At 37.3% G+C, this 24,826-nt stretch overlaps 1 protein-coding gene across 2 annotated transcripts; it reads right to left on the reverse strand.

Annotated features, from left to right (window-relative positions):
• Window positions 1–436: 436 nt before the first annotated feature.
• On the reverse strand, window positions 437–24,826 carry dok2l (docking protein 2-like). Of its 2 annotated transcripts, none has more exons than XM_066714484.1 (5): window positions 24,663–24,826; window positions 19,804–20,109; window positions 16,627–16,744; window positions 2,996–3,168; window positions 437–2,490 (listed from the first exon to the last, which is right to left on the reverse strand). In XM_066714484.1, the coding sequence occupies exons 1-5, from the start codon at window positions 24,720–24,722 to the stop codon at window positions 1,507–1,509; spliced, it is 1,641 nt and encodes a 546-aa protein (XP_066570581.1). In that variant the 5' UTR covers window positions 24,723–24,826; the 3' UTR covers window positions 437–1,506. The 2 variants fall into 2 exon arrangements, with proteins under 2 accessions (XP_066570581.1, XP_066570580.1); XM_066714483.1 differs by having other exon boundaries at window positions 2,996–3,171.

Here is a 24,826-nt window from a genome sequence, read left to right on the forward strand (position 1 = left end):
GGCAGATGAGGAACGAAAGAGAATCATACCGAAGAAGCATCAGCTGATAAATGGTGTCAATGATTCAAACTTAAAACTGCAAGTAGTGTGTGTGTTTCTTATAACTTAGTTTGGGTGACAAATGTAAGCCAAGCTGTTTGAATTTTACGCCATATCTATCAAAACTAATGATTTTTATTCCCCTCATAGTTAAAATATGGGGGTAAAACTTTATCAAATTGCAGCATATCCATCAAAAGTAGTGTTACATGTATTACTTCCAACCCATTAATTACAGTAACTCAAAAACCCTTACACAAAATTATTCATTTTCACTTGATGTACAGCAGCGACTAAAACATATTCATAGCAGCTCAGTCCGAATTAGTAGGTATTGTGTTTGTCATGTAAAACAGTTTTGCCTTTATAAATCAGATGATTCATATGGTCAAACATATTAGGTTGTTCAGCATTTTTATTTTTTATTTACAACATTTCATATTTTACTTCTGCTTTGTAGTTTGTACATTTCGACATCATAACATCACATTATCTTTGAAAGCTACTTCTGGTCATTAAAGTTTGCAATTTCATCAGCTTTCACCTAATGCAAGACCAGGTAGATTTTACTCTCTCTCTTTCTATATATACAGTATATACAGTAATTTAAGGCCATACACTGTGAAATAACAGACCTCTACTTAGTTTGAACTGAATGTTAAAACACCTCTGACTTATTGGTGTCACAGTCACATTCTTGAAAATCTATAGAATACTATAGAAAATTACAAACAGTACTTTATTTTATTAATTGTTTCTAATCAATGGAAACCCATCAAGCTTTTGTGGGTACAAGTTATATGCCTTAGTCAAATCTTCGGTTGTCCAGTCAACAATAAATACGTTCTAGTGGAAAAAATAAAATCACATTTTATTTTATAAAGATTGAATTATAGAGAAATTATCAATGATTGCTTTATGTTTTGACTTAATGTTAATGTTGGTCTTTATTTCTGAGTGATTAGCAGAAGCAGCCTCTATTTAATTTAGGTTTTGACACTGACACTTTGAAATCTATTTACAGGGGTTAACATAAGTCATACACGGGTACATATGTGGGCCAGCAATGGATAAATGAGTTCCACCCTGATGGCTTGCTAAGCAGTTAAGAGAGAGAACACTTGGAACAACTGGAATTATTTACTGGCTGAACATGTTATCTCCTCCATTTAAGTTGTGCAACAAGTTCTGAAGGCAAGTGTGTTGGAAGGGCCGCAGAACATTTCAGAGAGAGGAAGAAAATGCGCTGTTTGCTTTAAAGGCAAGCCAATGTGAACTTAAACAAAGGATGTGTACCGTGCATGTGAGATCCTTTCTGCAAAAGTGATGTAGACCCCTGGCTATTCCTGTCACTGTATTCAATTCTACCATCCCTGCGATGATTCCACTCACTTCATTGCACACTTTCTGAGGTGCAGACACTTTCAAACTGTCCCTTATACATTGATAAGCCAGGCTGGTCACCTTTTAAGTGTGTGTCTTATCCGCCTTGTCCTTGAATTTGATCATCACGTTATCGTAAGTGGTGTCCAGGTTCTTGTTATCTTTACTGCCATTGTTGTAGTTGCTTGTTTGGAAGGCTTTCTTTGCAGGTTTTGGGACAGCGTAGTCATCGATGTTAGGGTTGTAGGGATACTCGTGGCCCGCGGGGTCCGTCGGGGTACCCTGGAGCTTCCAAGCAAAGCCTTTCATCTCCTCTGGGTCATCATAGAGAGATGGGAGAGGTACTGATGCTGCCGCTGCCGCACATCCTTCGGGCTCATCATAGATGTGTTCTACTCGCGTATAGGTGGGCTTGAGGCTTTTGGATCTGCTCCGCACAGCCATTTCATCAATGGAGTCATAGAGAGGTTCGGGGCCTTGTATGTCAGCCACATAAGACTCCCTTTCGGGTTCGGGGTCATCCGGCACAGGCAACGAGAAAGACCGGAAAGTGGCAGACAAGTTTTTGGCAATGGTGTCAAAAGGCACAGCGTACTCGGAATCATGGTCGCTGGGCTTCGGTGGCCCCTTAGGTGGGCCTTTGTCCTTCTCTGGGTCCACCTGCTGCCCAGGAATCAGGGAGATCTGGGAGTAGGTCTGGTCATCTTGCTTAAGGATTGGGCAGCTAGCAATGTTCTTGACTTGGGCTTTCCGTGGCAGTGGTTTGGAATCTAGGGTTAAGCTCTTGACTCCAGAGGTTAAGGCTTCAGCAGACCTCTCTTGGATTTCCCCTGCAGCATCATTGACAAGACTGTAAATGCCACCGTTGCCCCCTCCGTGAGATCTGGGAGAGGCCACATGGTCCTCTTCTGGGCCAGCAGGAGCCTTTTTGTGGTTTGCAAAGGAGCTCTTTTGGACGTTGATGGCCAACTCAATGGCTTGGAAAAGAGCATTGCCATTTTTGGTATCAAATTCAAAGTTTCCTTCACCTGACTCACATCTTCGTCCGGCTTCAAAGGAAAATGTAACCTTAAAAAAAAAATACACGAAGGACTGATTCACAAAAGGTATTTGGAAGACAGTAAGGATGTTAACTGTTCATAGAAGGCCTTGCAGTGACATACAAACAAGACATGGAGCTCAGTTTCTGAACAATTACATATCGGGCAGCTCAATTATTTTAACACTTTCAACTTCTGCCAGATATTTGTTTTCTGCATATGTCCGTTCATGTACAATTTTACATTCCCTCAAAAGTAAAGCAAACCTAATTGTAAAGGACAAGTACCCATGCACATACTCTTCCCAATCAAAGGCATACATAAATCTGTTGCTTTACAAAATGTTGCAGATTGGATGTTCGGACCTCATATTTTGTCCTGGTAGAAATAACCACCCTCCTCCTCCCACCCAAACACTGTAATTCTCTATACTATGATTGTAAAAACTATTGCTAAAACACTTTCAATGGTAGGATGCTGGCTACCTGTATCTCCTGGATATATCTGCAGAACATTTTCATAGCTACGCTCACCTTGTCTCGCCCAAATCTCCTCAAGAATCGATAGGGCCAAGTGTAGAGTATTTCTCCAGACTTCACGTCTTTCAGACTAAGGCTGTCATAATCTGCCTTCAGAATGTATGTCCCACGTAGATGACATCTTTCTGTGGCCTCTGTCTTGCGAATGACAACTTTGAACTCCTTCACTGCTTGAGAGACGGACAGAAACACACCGCTATTTCAGACAGAGTACAGACTTGTTTTCTTGTTCACTCTTGCAGTTTGTTGCTTGGATTTTAATGATTGATAATGTTTTTTAACCATCTATACCTCGATTTTACAGACTATATGTGCAAGGTTTGATAGATTTAAACAAAATAATAAATGTGATTTGTCAATGTAAATACCAGATAAAACACTATTTAAAAAAACCTTCTTATAACAATGTTTATCCTTCATAGATAAGGGTTTTATATTTAAAAAAACATTGGCGCTCATGGTTAGTTTAAAATACAATACTTGTTTTAAGGGACTTTCCAAGGTCAGGCTCAGCCTATCACTGACTCTAAGATGTGTCATTTCATTGCACTCCATCCTTAAGGTGAAATGCTGTTGAAAGTGACTCAGAAGCAGCTGTTCACGGCCGTTTCTCACTGTAGGTTGCTTTGTATAGAAGCGTGAATGATAAATTGCTATAAGAGTGGCATGACTTTGACCCAAAACCAGTGCGATGGTGAAGGGGCTAGACTTTTCATGAATAAGAATAATTATAAAATATACATAATCCACCCATCAATGCATTTGCATTAATCGCTTCATCTATTATAGGATCACATCCAGACATCGCCTAACCTGCAGGTACAGGGCAAATAATAATAATAATAATGTTAATAATAATAATAATAATAATAATAATAATAATAATAATAATAATAATTATTATTATTATTATTATTATTATTATTATTATTATTACTATTATTATTATTATTACTATTATTTTCTTTACATAGACTTCAAAAAGCCCTAACTTTCAATTTCAAAGGAAATTTAAAAATGTCAGACCTATCCAAGGTATTTTTCTAATTGTTTATGAAAAGTCAAATGTTCAGTTTCGTTGCTACATTGCATTAAAGTATTAGTCACTTAGGCAAAGCACCAGTTATCTCCCACTTCACCTGCTTGTTTAATGTGGTGAAGGATATAGACAGGAATGTAGTGGAGTCAGAGTGGCATGTTTCTCAATTCTAAATAATATTTATTTTATATTCTTAATATTATCAATACATGTATTTAAAATATGTCCTTGTCAGTTTTTTTGTCTGAAATAATATGTCTGGGTTTCCTGCAGAAATTTGCATAGGCAAGGCTGTCTGATACTGAATTGTCAAGGGCTGGGGTGTGTGCGATTGCGGATTGTGGAGGTGGGGAGCGATCGCAGATTGTAGTGGGGGGGATTGGTTGCTTACAGAGAAGGTTTAGGCGTGGCAAACCCAAGTGGTAGGCGAAACATGTGCGATTGTGCTTTACATTTTGGGAGGTGTTGGCCGTTCATGTATTTATTTGGCCAGACGGCACTGATTTTTGGCCAGGCCTCTTCCTCTGCCTGGACATATTGAGTGCAAAAAGTGTACATCATTCCACACTTCAGTTCTTGGCTGAATTAAGGATCTCATCCTGGTCATTAGTGTACTTAATTTGGTCTTCTTTCTCAGTGTGAACATACTACTCTGTCTGGTATGCTCAAAACCACGTAGTGTAGTATACAAGTATGCAATTTGAAACTCAAGAGTCTCCTGCGAGAATCAGTTCTCGAGAATGGTAATGACCAATTTGAATATATGAGAGTTGTCGGGTGGCAACACCTGTACAAGCCTTGGTAGATCCAAACCAAAATACACAGCAGTTTATGTGAGGTGATAATTATGGTAAAATGTCAGTTGTCCAAAATGTCAACGAGTTGTTGGAAACAATCTCACCAGGAATCTTTGATGCAATATTTTGGAAACAGCATTAACAAATCAATAAAACAGCAGTAACAAAAAAATTTAATCAATGACTTTGCGTCGTTCCACATCAACCACAACTGAAACAGATAGTGAAAAGACACTGCAGCTGAAGTAAGAAAGGTATGGGAAGAAAAGAGAAACCTTGACACTTTCCTTGTCCTTGTGCAGATGGTAATCTGGGGTGTAATGTGTGTAGACATGTTTTTACTTTGTCAGTTTTTAAAAAGCAGCAACTGCAGAAGTTCAATTAAATCCTTTTTATAATGAAGATGCTATATAATATATATTTTAATAACCGATAAAATCATGTGAAATGGAAAGAGGGTGTTACTGTATCTTCTTTAACTATGTTGATTGATTCTGATTGGGACCGCTACATTTTTCCTACCACTACACCTCTGGATATAGGTAGTATAGGATTAGCATTTAAACAATGAATGTGATTACAGATCGCAAGCCCTTTTTGCATGCCAGCCCTCTATGATTTAACCTGTCATTCTTAGCATGTATTTAACATTTAAATTATGTTGATGATGATATTATTGTTCTTATTGTTCTATTGAAGCAATTGGCAATTTTGACACATTGCTGTCAAACGGGACCTGTTCTCATCCTTTGAAATGTTATAGAATTCTTCCTCCTTCTTCTTAGCAAATATGTTTTGATCAGTGCTGTTGAGAGCAATACATACTAAAAGTCTGAGGTGAAACATACGATGTCACAAATACACAGATATACAGAGATGGTTACAGATATTTTGTTGATCGTGATAGACTGATGTCATGCAAAGCTGTTAAAGTCTGGTGACTGCAGGAAATGTATTCTGAGAGTTAATTTGCTAGACCTCATGATACAGCACACCAATCAAGACTACTCTTGCTAGTAACCACAGTATGCAAATTCAGTTTGCTAGCTCTGGTATGGAACATTTGGCATAAGAACTAATTACTAATGACTAATTACCTTATAAGGTGAGTGAAATGCTTCAAAACCATAAAAGCATTTTCTATTTCTATTTAGTAAAACCTTGGTTCCAAAGGGAGAGAGTCCCTCACTCACCATGTGTCATTTCAAAGTCTGTACAATACAATGGCATACCTTTACAGCAGGGCTATCATGCAATTAAAGGGTAAAAGGGTATACTGTCCTCCAGTGGCCCTCTCAGATAGTTACCTATCTAAGTCTAGATTATTTAATCAATTTAAATATATTCCAATTTGACAGTCAATAATGTATTAGCCTTGATATATTCTTTGTGTTCAAGGTGCAGTTCTTCTCATATCATTTGCAAACTGCAGCAAAGTTTGCTGATAGCTTGATCCAGTAAATCGGGTAAAACATACCTATGAAGTTACGGCGAGCTTGCTTGGAACGAAAGGCAAATACTATAGCGATCAAAAGTAAAAGCTTTTGCTTCAGCTAAAAACTCCTCTCCATTTCTTTGCTTTCTTCTCAACAGGAATACACTTTAAGAGACAAAATATTACTTTTTTTGATCTCCACTCCACACATCCAACCCATTTGATCATGAAGATTGTCTTTATTCCCCAGTTCTAGTCTGCAGAATTAGTGTTGGCAGTTTTGCATTTTCTGCATGCCCCAAACCCTAACAAATTATCGAATGAGCAAAGAGATCCCATCAGGTGGTATACCCCAATTGACCTAAATTTGTCTGATACACAGCTACCCACAGACACTGATAACCATTTATAATGTGCTTTGGTTGACAGACAAAAGCTATATCTCAATGTATGGTAAGATCTTGTAATGATTCTCTGTACATCCATTTCTGTTTTAAGTTTTATATATATATTAAAGGATTGAAAATGTTATTATCCTTAGGCAAATTATATATACAGTTACACGTGACTCCAAAATAAACCCAGGGAAATATTTAACATTAATTGAGGCAGTTAATTAAATTCAGTTGTAGTGAAATCTTATCAGCAGCAACATGAGTTCTGCTAAAAATATGGGCCTTAAAATAAATTTACATTTGCAGGTAATTAAAAGAATCACCCAAATGTATCTTGAAGAATGTTTCAGTGCCTTCCTTGCTGTGGGGGTGTGGGGATTGAATTTTCATACATTTCTGCTTGAGACCAGTTAGACTTGCAGACTTCAGATCGCAGCAAGCAGCGTGTCAGCAGCAGGAACTTGGTGTGTATTTCACCACTGCCTCTGGGAGTGTGACTGTTTGCTTCAAGTCATACAAATCTAATCAATATACTGGCACTGTGAAAGGGAGAGTGCTGTGGGAAGAGGAGTCTGGCATAGGGGGTAAAAAGTCAAGGCCCTGTCAATGTTATTAAAAATCTCGCTTGTTTTGGTTCATAATCGCAAAGGGCAACTCCTTTTTCCATCAGTCTCTCCAGTTTGAGGTCACTAATGTTGAGCTCGCCTACATTCACCCTGCAGAGACCAATTTGATCAAAAATGAACACTGCTCCAGGGCCTCATTTTCCACACTCATCTCTATCCAGCAGGCACCATGCTTATCTGGATTTGTTATATAATCATTGGCTGTGTTTACATGCTGGGAAAAAGAGTCATGACTTATGAAGATGGTTATGGCTGGCTTCAGTTTTAAATAGTGATCATTTTTAATTGAATTTGCCATTTATTTTTGTTTTCAATTATTTATTTATTTTTATGCTTTGTGTATATAACAACAACAACAAACAAAAACAAACTGTGGAGCTCTTACAGCTGTATAGTTACACAGAGGGGTCCGAGTTTCTCCTCAGCAGGAAGTGCTTCACTGAAGACTTCACTACTCACGTGGCCAAAAAGAAGTGATCAGTTTACACTTAAGGGATAAAGCAATACATTACACTGCATAAATTGAGTCATTACAATTTACAGCCTTCACTTCCTCGTAGTAGTCTGAGACTTTACTCTTAATTTATTTATCTACTTATTTTTCTTTTCTTGGTTTATTGGTTTTTGGTTTTTGATTCAAATCAACATAATCACAACATAAGGGTCCAGAGCCAGACCTTTTGTAGTTAAATAAAGACAACCAAGTTACTCTAAAACTGTAATCCAGCTGTAACCTCTACTGTCATTACTTTTTATTATTATTATTATTATTATTATTATTATTATTATTATTATTATTATTATTATTATTATTATTATTATTATTTATTTCTTGGCAGATGCCCTTATCCAGAGTGACTTACAACATGCTTTTATCAGCATATAGGCACAGCCAATGTGTAAAGTCATTTTATAACATATAAATAGCTCAACAGAGCGTATCTTACTGAAAACCACAATAACTAACATGATGCAATGGGAAAATTAAAAATAAGAATTGTTTTTCTTCTCCTGCTTGAAGACATTTCAAAGCTGACTCAGATTTTTTTATATTTAAACTGAAACAGTGCATTATCATGACTCCATTGAGAAACAAGCTACAGCAAGGCATACTACAGTATCAGGACAGCTATCGGTAAAATAACACTATCAATATAAAATACATTTAATTGCCATGCCTACACTAATCCAAATCATTCATCTTCTGAAATATCACAGTTACATGTTGTGTCCTACAGTCCAGAGAACACTTGCCTAATGAATTGTGTTAAGGGGGTGGATCTCAGCTGTCTGAGTGATGCTTTAGGTGTTCATCACAGTGAGTTTCCTAGGCATGTCACACAAGTCTGTCTGTGACTGGGGTGTTATCAGAGTGAGCTCCTGACTAGAGCAACACGGTGTTCATACTCTGACTTCATCTCTCTTGTGTCCATATTTAGATCCTTGACAGAAAACAGGGAGATTAGCAACTGCTGCTTGTAAAACAGGTTACTTAAATATTTTTTCAACAAATACATGTTTGGTGATTCCAGGTGCTTAGTTGGAAACATAAAATGATTGCAAGAAAACGGGAAGCACATTTTGCACAGGAGGAGGAAAATAAAATTGTGAGACACACTCAGCATGTCATAAGGAAATCATGGTTGCTTGCTGAATTTATTGTTGTTTTTAGTCTCCGGATGTAGGGGGAACCAAATGGGCAATGACTGAGGTATTTATCTAGACCAAACTAAATTTATTTTGAGTTAAAATCGTTTTTTGATCAATCAGAGGTTTTGATCCAAATTGACTGTAATTGACTGTAAGCATATCCCCATTAGAGCACCCCTGGGAGAACATGAGGGGGATAATGTGAATATGAAGTCATTTCACAGCGTCAGTGTTCAGGTATTTGATCATATCGTATTTGATCTGACATATAGGCTAGTCTACATTATTTTGTCCTTAAAATTCCTACTTATGTTCAAGACATTTAAAGACACATTAGGCGTTGAGCCAAGACCAAGAGTGGGTTCCCGAAATATGCGTGAATCATGCCCTCCTCCAGTTTTCACTCTCTGCCTTTTTCTGTTTGCTGTGAACACATGAATTATTAATACACACCACATGATAGAATATTTTTATATTTCATCCGGACTTGTTGCAGGTGCGCTTTCCACTGGGGCTGCAGCTGAAATGATTGTTAGAATGAAGTTATTGTGAACACAATAGCATTCAATTCATACAGGCAGCCCTACAGCCTGGGTGCTTTAGGGAGTAGATCTTAATTCAATAACAGTGAGTAACTGGTTAATTTCAGAGATGTAGCCCATGTGTAGGCTATAACTGAAGTATCCTAATTGTTGTCACATATTTAGATATACTATTTTACATGTCCTTACATCTCAATCATATTACAAATAAAACAAGAATCCGTAAGACAAAATAGAGAACATATGACAAGAACACTGTTCTTACGAATTGACTCTGTCGGCAATGCGCTCCCAAAAAGCCTCCCTGGCTTTGTTGGCCGCCACAGTGTTACATTTAGCCGCTAACCTTTCTTTAAACCCTCATATCCTGACATTATCAGCTGCATTGTTCCGGGGGCAGGTTATAATTTAAATAAAGTGCGCACGTTTCAGTCATGGCGTTTATGGACGCATTTATTAAACCAGTCCTTAATTTTTTAGAGGGAACCCAGATCTGCTGTATTTATTTATTCATTCATTTAACTTGTAAATGGGCACACGTTAATTGAATCGCCTTCATACTGACTCTCTCTGCGGATTGTCCTGCACACCATTCACACAACACAGCCTGAAACACCGTCCAGCTGTTCATACAATATTAATAAAATCTGCTGCTACGATCCGATTATTATCCTTCAGTTTATTTTTAATTAGTCAGGGCACTGCACCGGTCCTGTGAAATCCAAGTTTTTAATGCACTCGGATATTAACTGTAAGCAGTCATTGTTTCTGTACGTGGTTTTCAATCCATGCTGCTAATAAAACTGTATTTTCTTCGTGATCGCACTCGGCACTTGAGATGATATCTTCCGACACAATGTCTCTGATCTCTTCCCTGTCTGTCTGCAGTCCAGCGCACATCTCCGCTCCTGAAAGAGAAGGATTTCCTCAGTGGGTGACGGACGCTTACGGCCGCGTCTGGGAGCAGAAAGTTAACCGGCCACAAAACCTGGACGCGTCCGGGGCGTCCGCCAGTGGAAACGGGGCATTAGGAATAGTAACACTATAGTCATTTAGTGCCTAGCATATGCTGACTCCTGGTCAACTCTTATTTTAGTCATGTGGGGGCACCTGAATCTCAATGACTCAGCACCTCTTTGCAAAGCTTTTTGCACCAGCATTGCTCTTATAAAGGTTAACCACAGCAAATATGCTAAGTTGTTGTAGCTGTTGCTGGTTACATAAGCCCTGTCCTATTTTTTAACAACACATATAAAGTACCTACAGTGTCTTTCCAATGCTTTCTTGTGTTCCACTATGTTTGTTTAACTTCAGTTTAACAACCCCCATCTGTTCTGTACTACATTTGACTACTTTCACAATTGGCAAGGGAGCCCTTTATTTTACTTCATGATTTGTAGCCCTGCAGTGCTAATTTCTGCACTATTTGACCCGGCTTGTAAAGCTTATGCTGCAGGGCAACTATCTTCAAATCAATATTTCCACAGAAAGGAATTAAGGCAAGTTAATCGCTAGCTAAAGCAAATACAGCATGCAATTGTATTACTCTTTCTTGTAAATATTGTAAATTTTTTTGGTCGATGTCGGCTTTTGCTTTGTTTTTCTGCACACCTGTTTAAGGGGGCATATCTTAGGAGCAGTTACTATGTTTTTTTTTCCTTTTATTTTCTTCTGTCTTTGCACTTTGAGCAGGAAAGCCACAAGAATCATTCTCAAACTCAAAACGCAAAAGACCCATTGTATCGCAGCAGCTGTCGACTTTGATATCATCTTACAGCCTTTCCTCAAGAGTTAAAAAAAAGACAAGAGACAGAGAGAAACAAAAAAGCCAACATCCTTCCTGTAGTGTTGAAGCACTAAATTAGAACTTTCCTGTGCAGAAAATAGATTCTATGACTTCCACGTGTGGTTTTGTCTCTGTGCTACTGTGTTTGAGTGAAAACAGGTGCAGGTCTTTTTGTTTGATTGTTTTCTTTTATTTTAAACAACCTTCTTAGATGCAGACAAGAAGGATGATGGTCTCTGGTTATTCCTTGTCTGTTTGTGCTCTTGTTCACCAACACATTTGCCACTTTGTGAAGAGCAGTAAAAAGGCAATCACCTTGAGACTTTTAGCAGCACAAAAAAAAAAATGTGTTTTTGCAGTGAGCTGGCAATGTTACACATAGCACCTGAGATTGTTACCTCACACTGGAAGGAAAAGACGCATAAATTATTGTTTGTCTTTTTGTTTTTGTTTTTTTGGGTCAGCATTTAAAATACACTTTCAAGTCATTTTTTGGTGCAGAAATAAAATGCCATGCCTGAGTTCCTGTCAAAGGTTTGCCAATGTACGTTTAGCCAAGTGAGACGCTACTGAACCAGGAGAAAGAAAAATAAGTTTGGGTGTAATGGCTGGGTTTTTGTTTTAAGGGACATTCAGTCGGGCTGAAGATAATATGATGCTTTCTGCTATACTGAGCCCAAATTGTAAAGAAGCTCTGTTCGCAATTCCCTGCGCTGTGGGCCAGCTGGAATGGCAAGCCTGGGCAGACACCTTTGATGTTGCAGCACTGAAACGTGCCCAATGTCCGATCCAGAGTGAAAAGCCGAAAAGGCCTGACACGTCCAATCTGATCAACCAGCGGGGCAGCTTTGCGTCTCAGCGCTCAACCAAATAGGTTTGGGGATCCGCTTCTCCCTGGTAATCTTGCAGAAGACAGCTCCTGTTGTGTGCTTTGTGAAAGAGGGCTGCTGTGTTGCTGCCTTTGCTTGCACCTGTTCGATCAATACCTGACACAGCACAGCATCCGAGAGAGAGAAACAATCCTGTAAGCTCATTGCGGAATCTCCGGTCACCTTCCCCTTGCAAAAATGCTCTTCAGATCTGATATTCAGCATAACTTGATTTCCCACCCCACCCCCCAACTAGTGTATCAACTTGGCTCACCTCTACAAACTTTATACAATGGCTGATGAATTTCCAGTGTTTTATTTCCTAATGTCAAACAGTATTACCCTAAGTACATTTCAAAAATGTCACTACAAGTCTATTCAAATGCCACTGTAACACAGAATCGGCTACTATGACATTTAACTTTAGCCATTAGACATCACCGCACTCACTACAGCAGGACGAGGTGGTGGGGGGGGTAGAGGTGAATAAAGTGTTATACTCATTAAGTATAACATTGACCTTATGAATAAGGACTAACACAGTTTAGTTATTCCCTTGTAATTTTACTCAGGTGTCTGTTTCTCCACCTCTGTAACATTGCTTATACTAATGTGTGTGCTTGCCTTCTATAAATATTTCTATTGCAGAAGTCTCCAACATTAGTCCTCTCTAGTCCAGCAGATTTTATACGTGAAGTCATCTATTTATAAACACTGGGAAACCTTTCAATTTTAAGCAGATGTTTTGAGTAAACTCAGTCCTATAGAGACCTGAAGAAAACACCTAAAAACTCCTAAAGGACCAGACTTCCCTTTATTAAAGAGCTATGTTTGTTTGTTTGTTTTAACCTCAGTTTAACAACTCCCACTGTTCTTTGCTACATTTCACTACTTTCAATACCCATAAGGGATCCCTTTATTTTACTTCATGTTCTGTAGCCCTGCAGTGATCACTGTTAAACTGAATTACTTGATCCTTTGTTTCTGCATGTGTGTCGAGAATGTATGATTCCTATTCAGATAGAGCTTTACTGTTATTGTGTAATTCAATCACAGAAGTTGCTTACAGAGCGAGACGGGGGCACCACATTTAATTTCTTTCCAATGTGATTATTTTCTCAACTTGATGAAAGCACAGTATACTTCATATTACTATCTATTTGAATTACTTACATGAATTCACAGAGCTTTGCAATGTCACTGTGTGGGAAGACATAAGAAAAACTCCCCCACAGTTTTTGTTGAATTCAGTCAATGTCAGATTTGTTGGAAAAACACTTTAAAATAGAGAATGTTAATAATTATCAAAAAGTTTTTTATTAATGCCATGTCAAGCTTACTGTGTTTTCCATTTCACATAGCTTAGAATTGCTTATTCAGTGTACATACATAAAAGGTGAGAGCAGTTTCAATTAAATAAATGCTAAGTCCGAGCCAATTTTAAAGAAAGATTTCCGTCAATCACCTTAGCAAGCTACTGATACAGATCTCTTAATGCATATAAGACTGTGAGATTATGTGAGGGGACTGTTCTGCTGGCGTAACAGGTTTGTCACTCTGTTGAGGCTGTGTGGGTAAGGTGCTTGGAGCGGTACTTGAGATGACCACTCCAGTCCAAACATGTCTGCCCACACAAGCTACACCTCTAACCCAACATGCCACTATAAACTATTTTAAGCTTGTATGCATTTAAATCAGCAAGTTATGTTGTAACTATTTACCCAGTCCTGACATGCATCTCTCTAATGCTCAGATAATGGTAATGTAGTACATCTAGTTTTTGTTGATGCAATAGAAGTATTTGTACTGGTACTTGTTTAAGTCAAATCAAGCCATTTTGTTGTTGTTTTTGTGCTCTCATAATATGCTTAGAGTTACAGTAATAAACTCAAAGAAAGGGCAAAAGGGCGCATATCATTTTAAATACAATCTTTTCTTGAAATGTTGTCATACGGATGCAAATACTTGAATTTAAATGACAAATGCATCTTGCTGGCATAAACAAGATTGAAATCTCAGTACAGTGCCCTGAACCACATCACAATAACAACACAATAAGAAGACGATGTTCATACGAAACACACCACAGTAAACTAGTAGTCCAGGACATGCCCACCCACCCCCTTTCACTTTTCTTGGGAAGAAAAACAGCAAGATGGCTACTCCTGCACAAAAAAGAGGAGCCAGAATAATGTTTGCAGAAGTTGTGTACTGGGCAGGAAGTTACATTTTTAACGTGATAACCGTATCCCTCTGGTCAGCATTGACAGAGGCCTAAAAATGGTGCTAGCTTTGGCAGCCACAAGACAGGAAAAATAAGCCGCCAAACTTTGATAATTTCCATTACGTAGACATCACAGTCTGTGAAGAAAAGAAGAACAAGATGCTTTTTTTTGGGTTGGTTGGTTGTTTGCCTTTGCATGATCATAATGTTGTCACAGCTTATAGGATTTCATGATTTTGCTTACCAAAAAATGTAGAGCTGCTTTCGGTGACCATTATTAACACTAACCTTAGGTATCCTAATACTACTTTAAGTAAAGAAGTCCAAGAATATCATCAATCTAGGTCTAAGCCACTATTAATAATAAATCTGTCATTACTCCTGTAGTATGCAGGCCAAAGTCAATGATTTGCAATTGGAGACTGAAATAGCTTCAAGTAGTTTGAGGTTATTTCAATAATGGGAAAGAATAGCTGACTCACAGTCATGTTTCTACAATTAGTATAGTAAGGATTTATTATTATTGTTTTTAAACTATTTGCAGATATAACACTAAACTAATCTCCTCTTGCAGACAAATGACAGTTGTCTGTTATTGCCCACACATTATCATTCTACATGTTCTGAGTCATCACTGAATAGACAGGCCAAATCAGAACCTTCACATGAATTACTTATAATGTTATGAGGGTCAGGGCATTTTTTGTGCTTACAGTATCGCTCCACTTTCCTGAAATATTGAACAGTTTAAGATACAAGATATATTAGCATGCCACATTCATAAAAATGTTACGTCGAGGTTAAATTTACCACCCAAATTATTTATAGTACAAATTAAATTGTGTTTACCTAAATTAGGACCCCAAAAGTTTGATGTCACACTTCCCACCTTCTTTGTATTATTCTTGTTGTTTTGTTAACTTAGTGTAACATTAAAGGTGTAAATATGGCTCAATCAGTCATGGCAGTAGTGTAATTTCCACTGGGCAGGGCCCATCTGACACAGTAAGCAGTGGCAAAGCACAATGTATACAGGCAACACACACACAAATGTGTTTTTTTCCTACAGTTGTTTCTCTCAACTTGCACAGCTGTGTAATTATGCAGTGAACATGAATACAAAACTAATTTCCTTTCAAGAGGTGCAAAAAAAATAAAAATAAAATCAATTTAGTCACATTTTGGTAGTTGCTTTATGGAATACAGTTTGCATTAACTAAAAAGTGGTGGTGTAAAAAGTTTAAATCTTTCATCCATTTTGTTTTTCTGTACATAACCAGGTCTGTTATTCCTAAAGTATTCTATTAGGATGAAATTGAATACTATCAGATACTGCTTAGTCATTCTGTGCTCAATTAGAGGGTATTATTGCTTAATGCAGAATTTTCTTTGACACATCTTATTCAATACAAAGGAAGAAAATATGTGCAGAAATGTATTATTTATTTATTTTAGTTTGTTTCTATATTATATAACCCTGTTATATTGACCTGGAATTTAGCATTTCAAATAAGTAATTTTGTGCTTTGTAACTTTCCTCCTGATAATTGGGACTCAACTTTACTGTACAGTACTGGTACAACCAATTTGAAACCTGAAAAGTTCCAAGCTTGTTCAGAATGCAGCTGCCACCATTAATTCAGGGCTAGATTCCTCTTTGGCTACTGGCAAGCTGTAGAATTCATTTGAAAGTGGCAACAGTATCACATAAGGGTGTGCAAAGATTGGGATTTTTGGCTTCACTCTTAGCTAGAAACTGATATTGAATCATACCCATTAGCTTTCTCTTGTTTTGATTTTAAACGGTCACAATGCTGTGGAATGTCATGTTACACTTAAAGCTCCCTCATGCATTATTTACAATACCTTTCCAAAAACTGACAAGAAAGCTAACATCCTATTTAGAATGATTTACAATGATAAACACTGTCTCATTGACCCTCAACCCCTAAAGAGTAAGCAGACTCGATTGCATTTGCTGCAAGTGCTGTGCAAAACTCAGTTTCAACATCAGTACTAATTGAAACCACTGAAAAGAAACATCATGAGGGCATCTACCTCCACCCACCTTCCGACTGTCAATGTAACTTTCTGAAGGTCAAAGGTTCATTTTCAGAATGATACATAAGTACCTTTTTTGTCACCAGTTCTCGGGAGCAATTGAGCACCCAAAGATGAGCAGAGTGGCTTGTTGAGGTTTTTATTTAGTTTGCACTCAAAGAGAATGCCAGGGCTCCGACTGTGATGGTTTTAGTTTCTTACCACTCTCTCGTGTGTTGTACAGGGAGTTATCCTCCATTGAAACAGTTGCAGATTCTGCCTTGACTGAGCGTTGGATGCTGTTCTTTTTTAACAGGATCGGTCGGTCATTCCAGTTCATCTGCATGACACAAATAAGACAAGGGTTTTGTTTCTTTTGGTCTTCTCGATCTCATCAAATGCAACACAAAGGCTGTGTTAATATGTGGGTTTTGTCGTACCAATTGTGGGGCTGTAAGAAATTCCAGATGGGCTGGTATTATTTTTCCTGTCACCACATTACAATACAAGCTCTCCCATTGCCATTTGGGTTACAAAAGGACAAAAGGAAACAAAAGGACATTTCTCACCTTACATTAGCATCTTTACATGTGTGTCCCACATTTTAATTTAAAACAATTGGGGAAGTAGGCAGTGACCCCTACCAAAGTAGAAGCTGGCATTTATATTGAGGTTTTGAAAGGCAAATTAGGAGGTAGGTAAAAGTCCTACTCAACACATACATTTGGACAAACAATATAATCTGAAACAATATGTTTTTTTCTTGTTTGTTTCTTGCTTATTTTTTGGGGGGGCGATATTTTTCCATCTGCACAATCGTGTGATGTTTCCTAGTGGTATACTTCACAGCTACAAGAGACAGACCACAATGTACCACCCTACATTCTACTGAACGTCCTGTCCCTTTTGTGTGTTTGTTGACCACTCTCTATACAGTAGCAAGTTTGGTTTTGTTTGTGCTAAAACAAAAAAGCTGTCTATTATAGTTCCCAGTTTTCTTTTCTTTATCTACATGAAGCCACATGCCATGGAAAAAACACGTGTAACCAAATCTTTAAACCTCCTTGTCGATCGTTAATTGCATACCCTGTTTCTGACAGATGTATTATTTTTCCCAAAGAATACCTGCTTCTACCTTGCGGACAGTAGCCACTGGTCAGTATTTTTCAATTTCAATAAAATTTCTCACATTCAAGGCTGATATTGAGGAGTACTCTGTTTCCAGTTGTATTTATGAATATCTATCACATATGGGTGGTTCATAGGTACGTACAAAAGTGGGCAAAAGAACTGACGCCCACACAAACCTGAAACAATGTTATTTGTTGAATTATTTATAATACACCTCTACCCTGTTAAAATCTTACCACGTTATAGGTGAAACCACATTATATCGAGCTTTGGCCTTGAGCATTTCCCGTATTAAAATAGTCAGCAAATCATTTTTGTTAGAACTAACATGGTGTATGCAGTAAATAAATCTGTTTTACAATGGTTAAATTTCTTTAATTAGAAAAAGCAAACATAAATGATACTGTAGCATGTCAGGGGGTACTCTAGTGCTACATGCGGTGTTAAAGCACAAGCCGTATGTGATTTGACTTGTTGGAGTCTAATTCCTCTTGCATTTCGGCGTAGGGATGGCATGTAATTGTGTGAGGGTTCCTGCTAAATTAAGTCCCTATCCTTAAGGTGTTTATGGTTAAGTAGGGTGAACTACCAGTAGAAGGGGAGGTGGGGTGGTCCTGCATGGGCCACTTTGTCACTTAGCCCACTTAGATTGTTAAGTAATATAAACAATTAACTATTAAAGAGTTTGAAAACATTTTAGATTTTACAAGTTTTAGAGACATTCATAAAAATATAAAACTTTTTTTGGTGTTCAAGATGCTTCTTTATTTTTGTTTTTATGCAATGAAGATCAGAAAATTTAAAAATGTGTTTAAGTGAGCTCATTTAAGACAGGAGGGGTGTGAAACTTTGCCCTTATGTCTCATAGATATCAATGGCTTGTTAGTCCACATTTTACACACCTCCTGTCTGTCCTAACTTGGTTCAGCCAACTGAAATCTTTAATTAATCTTATATTAGTATTACATTTATAACAAAATATGAATTGAAGGGTGTGACAACTACAGCTATTAATAATATATAAGGCAAGTTGACCTGTATAGTGTGAGAATAAATCTGAAGCTTAACTTAGTGCTAACAATTGATGATGCCATATCAGGTGAGTAAAAGACCTGAACACACTGTAGTAGATTCATACATCATGCAGTACAGCACGGTACACTGCTGTAAATGGAGATGCACCGAAATAGCACAGACACAGTTCACGGCCCCAGGTTTAGCCCATGCACAGCCACTCATGAATGCTTGCTGGATGAAAGGTCTGTCTCTGCACTGGGCTGTAATGTGACTGGCAGTGCTGACACAATGGTTTTGATTGTTAACGTTTCCTGCGGGGGACTGCTTTTTGAGAGTCCGTTCAGACGAGCTGCCCCTTACTGGAGCCAAACGCTTTACGGATTTCAGCAAGAGTCCCTTGTATAATCCTATTAGCAAGCTCCCGTCTGGCTCCTTTCACAGAAGAGGCCGGGCATGCCAAGAGTCCATGAGCAGATTGGCACCCACACTGTTAGATTCGAACTGCAACATTTTGAAAGAAGGAATAATTTAGTTTTCCCTGGAGTGGGCAGTGATCTATAAGCTAGCCGCATTTTTAGTAAAAATAAATAAATATGTACATGTAAATTGAACCCCAATAGCAAATAGCAATTCACCAGAGAAGCACAGTTTGGCAACAAGTCTGTGGCACTGCAGGAGAGAGATGTTACAACTGATCTCAACCCAACTTCAGTGTCTCACTATTGAGTTCTTTTGTAGGAGTGGATCTCGTGATCTGCTTTTAATTACAAATGAAAATGCATATGGAATTGAAGTAGTCTGCCTGGAAGGACTATACTGAATGGTCACGTCCCAAGAATTCCCTCAGCAACAGACATAATATTGCTGTTCATAAAGTGCACCTTCCACAGGTTTCAGCTGATGTGCCCTTTCAATGGAAGGACCCAGACCTACAAGTCAGCAGAAACAGTAAGAAAGAACTTTCCCAATCAATGAGATTAACCTTTTAACCTTATATTTCTGGACATTTTTTAAATGGTGTCTACTCTTGATACAAAAAAACTAACAAAACAAAAAAAAAAACTAATATTGATTCAAAGCTAATTGGTTCCTGCATTGTGTGTTAGGGCACCTAATGAACAAATAAACCAGGGGCAATTGGCAAATTGCTCATGTTTGGTCAAGTGCAGCCTTTGTTCTTCTGCCCTCAGTGGGAATAAAATGGCCTTGCATAGCGACTGCTAAATAGGGAGAACATTTTTGTGAACTTACAGGAAAAGCAATTTCACACAGCTTCTGCGTCCAGTCTTCCAGCTCTGAGGTCTCGGTGGCAAACACAAACAGTTTCTCGGTGGTCTCCACCAGGAACGGAACGCAGTCTTTCGGGCATCCCTCTATATCCACCTCGGACACCCGTATGCAGTCACTCAGCTTGATGACTTTCTTGTTCTCCTGTTTCCTGAGGGTCTTGTCCGTTTTCTCTGTGTTACTCCCCCCATCTTTGAACTCGAAAAACTCCATTCTGGCAATGGAGCACGTACTCTCACCATACACTATCGACCACACCTTTCTCCATTTCTGTATGGGACAAGTGGAAAAAGACATTTTCAGAAAGGCCATTCAATATATATATATGTGTGTGTGTGTGTTCTATAATAAAATTGGAAACTTAAAATGAATGTAATTGATTTGTAAATAAATGTAAATATGGGTTTAGTCTGCACATAAGAACAGAATAAGGATTATGTCTTCTGTATAAAACAAGGACGTTTTTTTTTTTTTACTTGTGTCAACAAATGTTTGGAATATACTTAAAAGTAAACCTAAAAACTGTTGTCCCAAGGAATGACAGAGACTAACGTAAAGCAATCTGTTTCCCATTCATTTCACATCTCCCCCAAATCTGTCAAATTACAATACGCAAATCATTAAAGTGAAATTAAAATAAAAACATGTCTGCATGAGTTTTTATTAGCAGGGTTCATCAGTACTAGATTGTGCCAGAAATATAATTCAGTTCTTAAACTGCTCAGTCAAAAACCCATTGGATTGGTTTCAGGAAGTAAATGCATTTATATTAAAAAAGGAGTTTTAGAAAAAAAGCACATTGAATTCCTTAAATTATTTCCAACTGATGCTACACTACTGATAGAAAGCATATGTTTGTCTGAAATCTGTCTTTTAGAGAAACAGTATGGGTTTTGGAATTTATTCGACCCATGTTCTCTAAATACATTTTTAGAAACTGTTATGAAAAGTGTTTTGCTTTCCCTTCTCAGATGGTTTCTTCCACTTTTCAGAGCTTAAATGTGTCAGAATGGCTGCCAACTATCTCATTTTGATGGAAAATGGAAACAAACAAAAAAAACTTTTAGTGTGTTTTGTTTTCACTATGCAGCCTTTCTGTAGACTTGTAGGGTATTGTGTTGCTAGGTTTCATGCAGAGCTCTTTTCGTGCTGGCACCTAGACCCCTTCACATTAACCATAACCTTTACTGGTATGTGGAGCCAAATCTCAGTCTAACGTTGATTTATTCGGACTCAGATGTTTTTTATTCATGTTCTTATAGTAAAGGACTGTTGCACACAGCTAAGACTCAGTTTGAACAATATATAGGTTGTGTGTGTGTGTTTTGACGTAAAATGTATCAAATTGAAATGCTCACAAATGCAACCTTTGACAAATAAAAGTTCACACAAATGTTAATATAGATTAAACAGTTACAGCTATGTAGCCACAATTGTTTTGTTTTTGTTTTTTCCAGTAAGAACGGTCATATTTAAGTGGCACAAATGCACTGTATTGGCAGATAGAGCTTTTCCACTCTGAATTAATATAAAGCAAATTAACTTTATAGTTTTATACATAGTGCCTGGAAAGACAATTTTCTGGTTGTGTTTTTTCCAAAATACGTGCAATGTGGTTGTCTATTTCTTTGTGTAATTGTCCCTTTTTATGCATTCAGCAACAGTGTCTTAATCTCATCATAGAGATACGGTTTGTGGTGAAAAAAAGTCCCCCTTCTCTTACACAAGCCATTTCAATATTTTACTTTTGAAGCACTGTGATTGTAAGCTCAAAGATTCTTCTTAAAACTCCATAAAAGGTAACTTTGGTAGATTCTCCCTGGCAATAAAAAATATATAAAAACTACTTTAACCCAAAGTCAATTATTTTGAAGTCTTGTGCCTTTTTATTGGTCAGTTTGTCATATTTGCCAAACCATGTAATGTTTCGCTCAAGAAAAGACAAATGTACTGTTTTTAATGTGACAATTATAAGTTGATTATTATTATTATTCATTATTATCAATATGAACTTAAGTCTGTGTCATGTCAATGTGCATATTGCTATATGACAATTAAAATGAAAACATAACTTAACAGTGTAAAATGATATGTGGCATCCAAATAACAGAGAAGAATTAATAGATAATACATCCTTGTGGAAAAGAAAAGAAATACACCTGAAATATTAGCTTGACATTTTATGCTGTGACCTAATCAGTTTTCTATTTTGTAATCATAGCACACCTTTCAAGAAATGCAAGCACTAGAAGGACTAGGCAAAGGGAATAAATATGTATTATTTGCTGAAATAATAATAGTAGGAAATACATAGGCTACAGAAAACAATACATTGAGTAAATTATATTTACACAAAGTCAGGTCAAGATTTGACATTTGATTTATCTTAGGGGGCATAATCACAGGGACATAAATATTGGTACTGAATGATTTTCACTCAGAGGTAATTACCATATTAATGTCTTAGTTAAATGTCATATTGAGTAAATTAATTAATTAACAAGTGTACGAATGCAACATACATTGAGAAACGATTGATCCAAGCTGTGTTTTAATCCTCAGCATTTTACAGTGCTGCAGTTTAAAATATATAAGTAGAAAATAAAAGTAGAACAATTCTGACGAAATATTCTAAATATTAGAAAGGAAGTCTTGGAACCCTAATAATGCAATTTAAGACACAACATTGTGGCATGTGGGACACTAGTTGTCAAATGGCTGTCTATTCCCAGTTTCACAAATACCTCCCTAACAGGGATAGCTTACTGCTATCAATTGGACCTAAAATAATTGTGGGAACATTCTTTTACATATTAGAAAGGAAGCTTCAGAATGCTAGCAATCCAGTTTAAGACACTAAATTGTTGCATGGTGAATTATTATTATTATTATTTCCTGGCAGACGCCCTTATCCAGGGCAACTTACAACATAAGTATAAGTGCAATCCCAGTTTGGGTGTGTTTTCCCCGTTTAACAAATAGCTCCCCAGTTTAAACTTCTATACTTTAGAAGGGGACGCTTTCTACTAATTAATAGGACCTTAAATTATTGGGGGAACTTTCTTTTAAATATTATAAAGCAAGCCTTGGAATGCTAACATCTCTCATTATTAGACCAAGTAGAAACAAAAGGGATACCAGTTTGGGTGTCTATTCACAGCATGAAACTATTGTAGTTGAAAAGGGGATCGATCCTCAGTGCTACTATTACTTTTATAAACTCTGTTTAAGTTTGTTCAGTTTAACACATTTCTCAGAATATAATTATTAATATTATTTAAGTATAATACTTTATATCATTTCAATCACATACTGCAATATTTTCCGGCAAGCCCAACAATACATATTTTTCTGGTATGGACATCTTTGTAAATGTTTCCACTATGTGTTGTTCCCAGTAGCTTTCCATATGTCTTCACTAAAATAATCTAAAAAGTTTGAGAAATAATTTCAAATATACTTTAGAGAATAACGTTTTCCTTTTATACAAAATGTCAAAAGCTCAGAAAAGCCAGAGGAAACATGCAAAGTAATCGTGGCGATGTCAACATGATTATTCTTATGTTTTTGTTATCTGTTTCAGTTGACTTCCTGCTTAAAGATTCTCCGGTATGGCAAAGCAAGACAGGTGTAGTTTTCTCCCATTATGCTTAGGAAACCAATTATTTTATTATATAAAGTTCTCACCTTAACATACATGGGAGTTTCAGATTCGTTGGAAGCATTTTATTGTTGTTGTTGTTGTTGTTGTTGTTGTTGTTGTTGTTGTTGTTGTTGTTGTTGTTGTTGTTGTTGTTGTTGTGTGTTAATATTCATGGTTTCCCGGTATATCAACTTGCTTCTGCAATCCTTTTGCTTTGAACTGCTTTTCTCTTAGGTGCAGTGATCCATTAAATAAAACGCCTTAGATATTTAAGTTTCGCCTTCAGTAATTTAGTTAACAAATTATGTATATTTTCCCTTAAGTTGCGTGTTAACTCCAAAGTATTAAGGTGATTTGTGAGACTGAAGGAATACTTAATTCAAGGTGAAAACTTGCAGAGATATTAATTGGAGTTGTTTTACATAATTCACCGCTAAGCTTTGTATTTCTTTATTAATGCAGCTGATTTGGTAAAATGACTTTAAGCAATGTGTTATTTATTTCCAAGGTGAAACAATTTGCCATAAGATGACACGTGGACACATACTCAAAATTCCAAGTGTGTGTTTTGGTTTTAAAGTATTTTATTATTAATATTATTATTATTACTGCTTTTTACCCCCCTTCTGACACCTCAGTCTGCAAATTCTCCACACTCAGTGGAATCAATGATTATGGCTTTCCAGATAGCCAGATTCAGGTATGAAATAAATGAATGGTATGAAAGAACTTGGCTGCAGTTTATCAAGGTAAGAACCTGCTACTGCTGCTGCAAAAGTCACTCAAGGAAACTGAAAATAATCCATACATGAAATTAAAAGTTCACAGAGCAATGCACTAAATGCATCTTTCACGTGCTCCTTCAAATACCTAATAATGTGAAACTTTTTTTTTCCAAATAAGAGAAACAAAAATAAGAACTAAAGAGTTGTGTACTCATGTAGAAAGCACAGAGGACTCAACGGTTTCAATATTTTTCTTGAAATGGCCGTTGACTAGTTTGGTTTTGTTGTATTGAAATAAAGATCCATTTGATTTCTCTCACTCATTTCATTTAACACCTCTAAGACAGAGGGCTGCAGACTTAGGCTCTAGGCTGGCAGAGTACAAGACAAACAAGTCTACCAGCAAGAGCTATGCAGACCAAACCAGGAAAGTTTCAGATAATGGATTGTCTTACCTTCCCGAACCTCTGCTGCTGCAAATATAGCATTCCCTGTTTCCGAATGGCCTCGTCCATCTTACACTGCCTTTTAGGGTCCGCTTCTTTCCCTTTTCAGATACTGCCTCCCTCGTCTTGTCTTTTGTACGTTAAATAGGCACTGTGCAAGCCTTGTGGTAACG

Source organism: Amia ocellicauda, chromosome 9, assembly GCF_036373705.1.
Source record: "Amia ocellicauda isolate fAmiCal2 chromosome 9, fAmiCal2.hap1, whole genome shotgun sequence".
In the NCBI taxonomy this organism is placed as follows: Eukaryota; Metazoa; Chordata; class Actinopteri; order Amiiformes; family Amiidae; genus Amia; species Amia ocellicauda.

What these genes read in the sequence shown, in the direction of transcription:
- dok2l (XM_066714483.1), bottom strand. Translation starts at nt 24,722, where the DNA reads ATGGACGAGGCCATTCGGAAACAGGGAATGCTATATTTGCAGCAGCAG. An exon ending in TGTGTGAAATTGCTTTTCCT is followed by an intron (nt 16,745 to 19,803) that starts GTAAGTTCACAA and finishes TGTGTCATGCAG; the next exon opens with ATGAACTGGAATGACCGACC. An exon ending in GTACAACACACGAGAGAGTG is followed by an intron (nt 3,172 to 16,626) that starts GTAAGAAACTAA and finishes CCGTCTCTCAAG; the next exon opens with CAGTGAAGGAGTTCAAAGTT.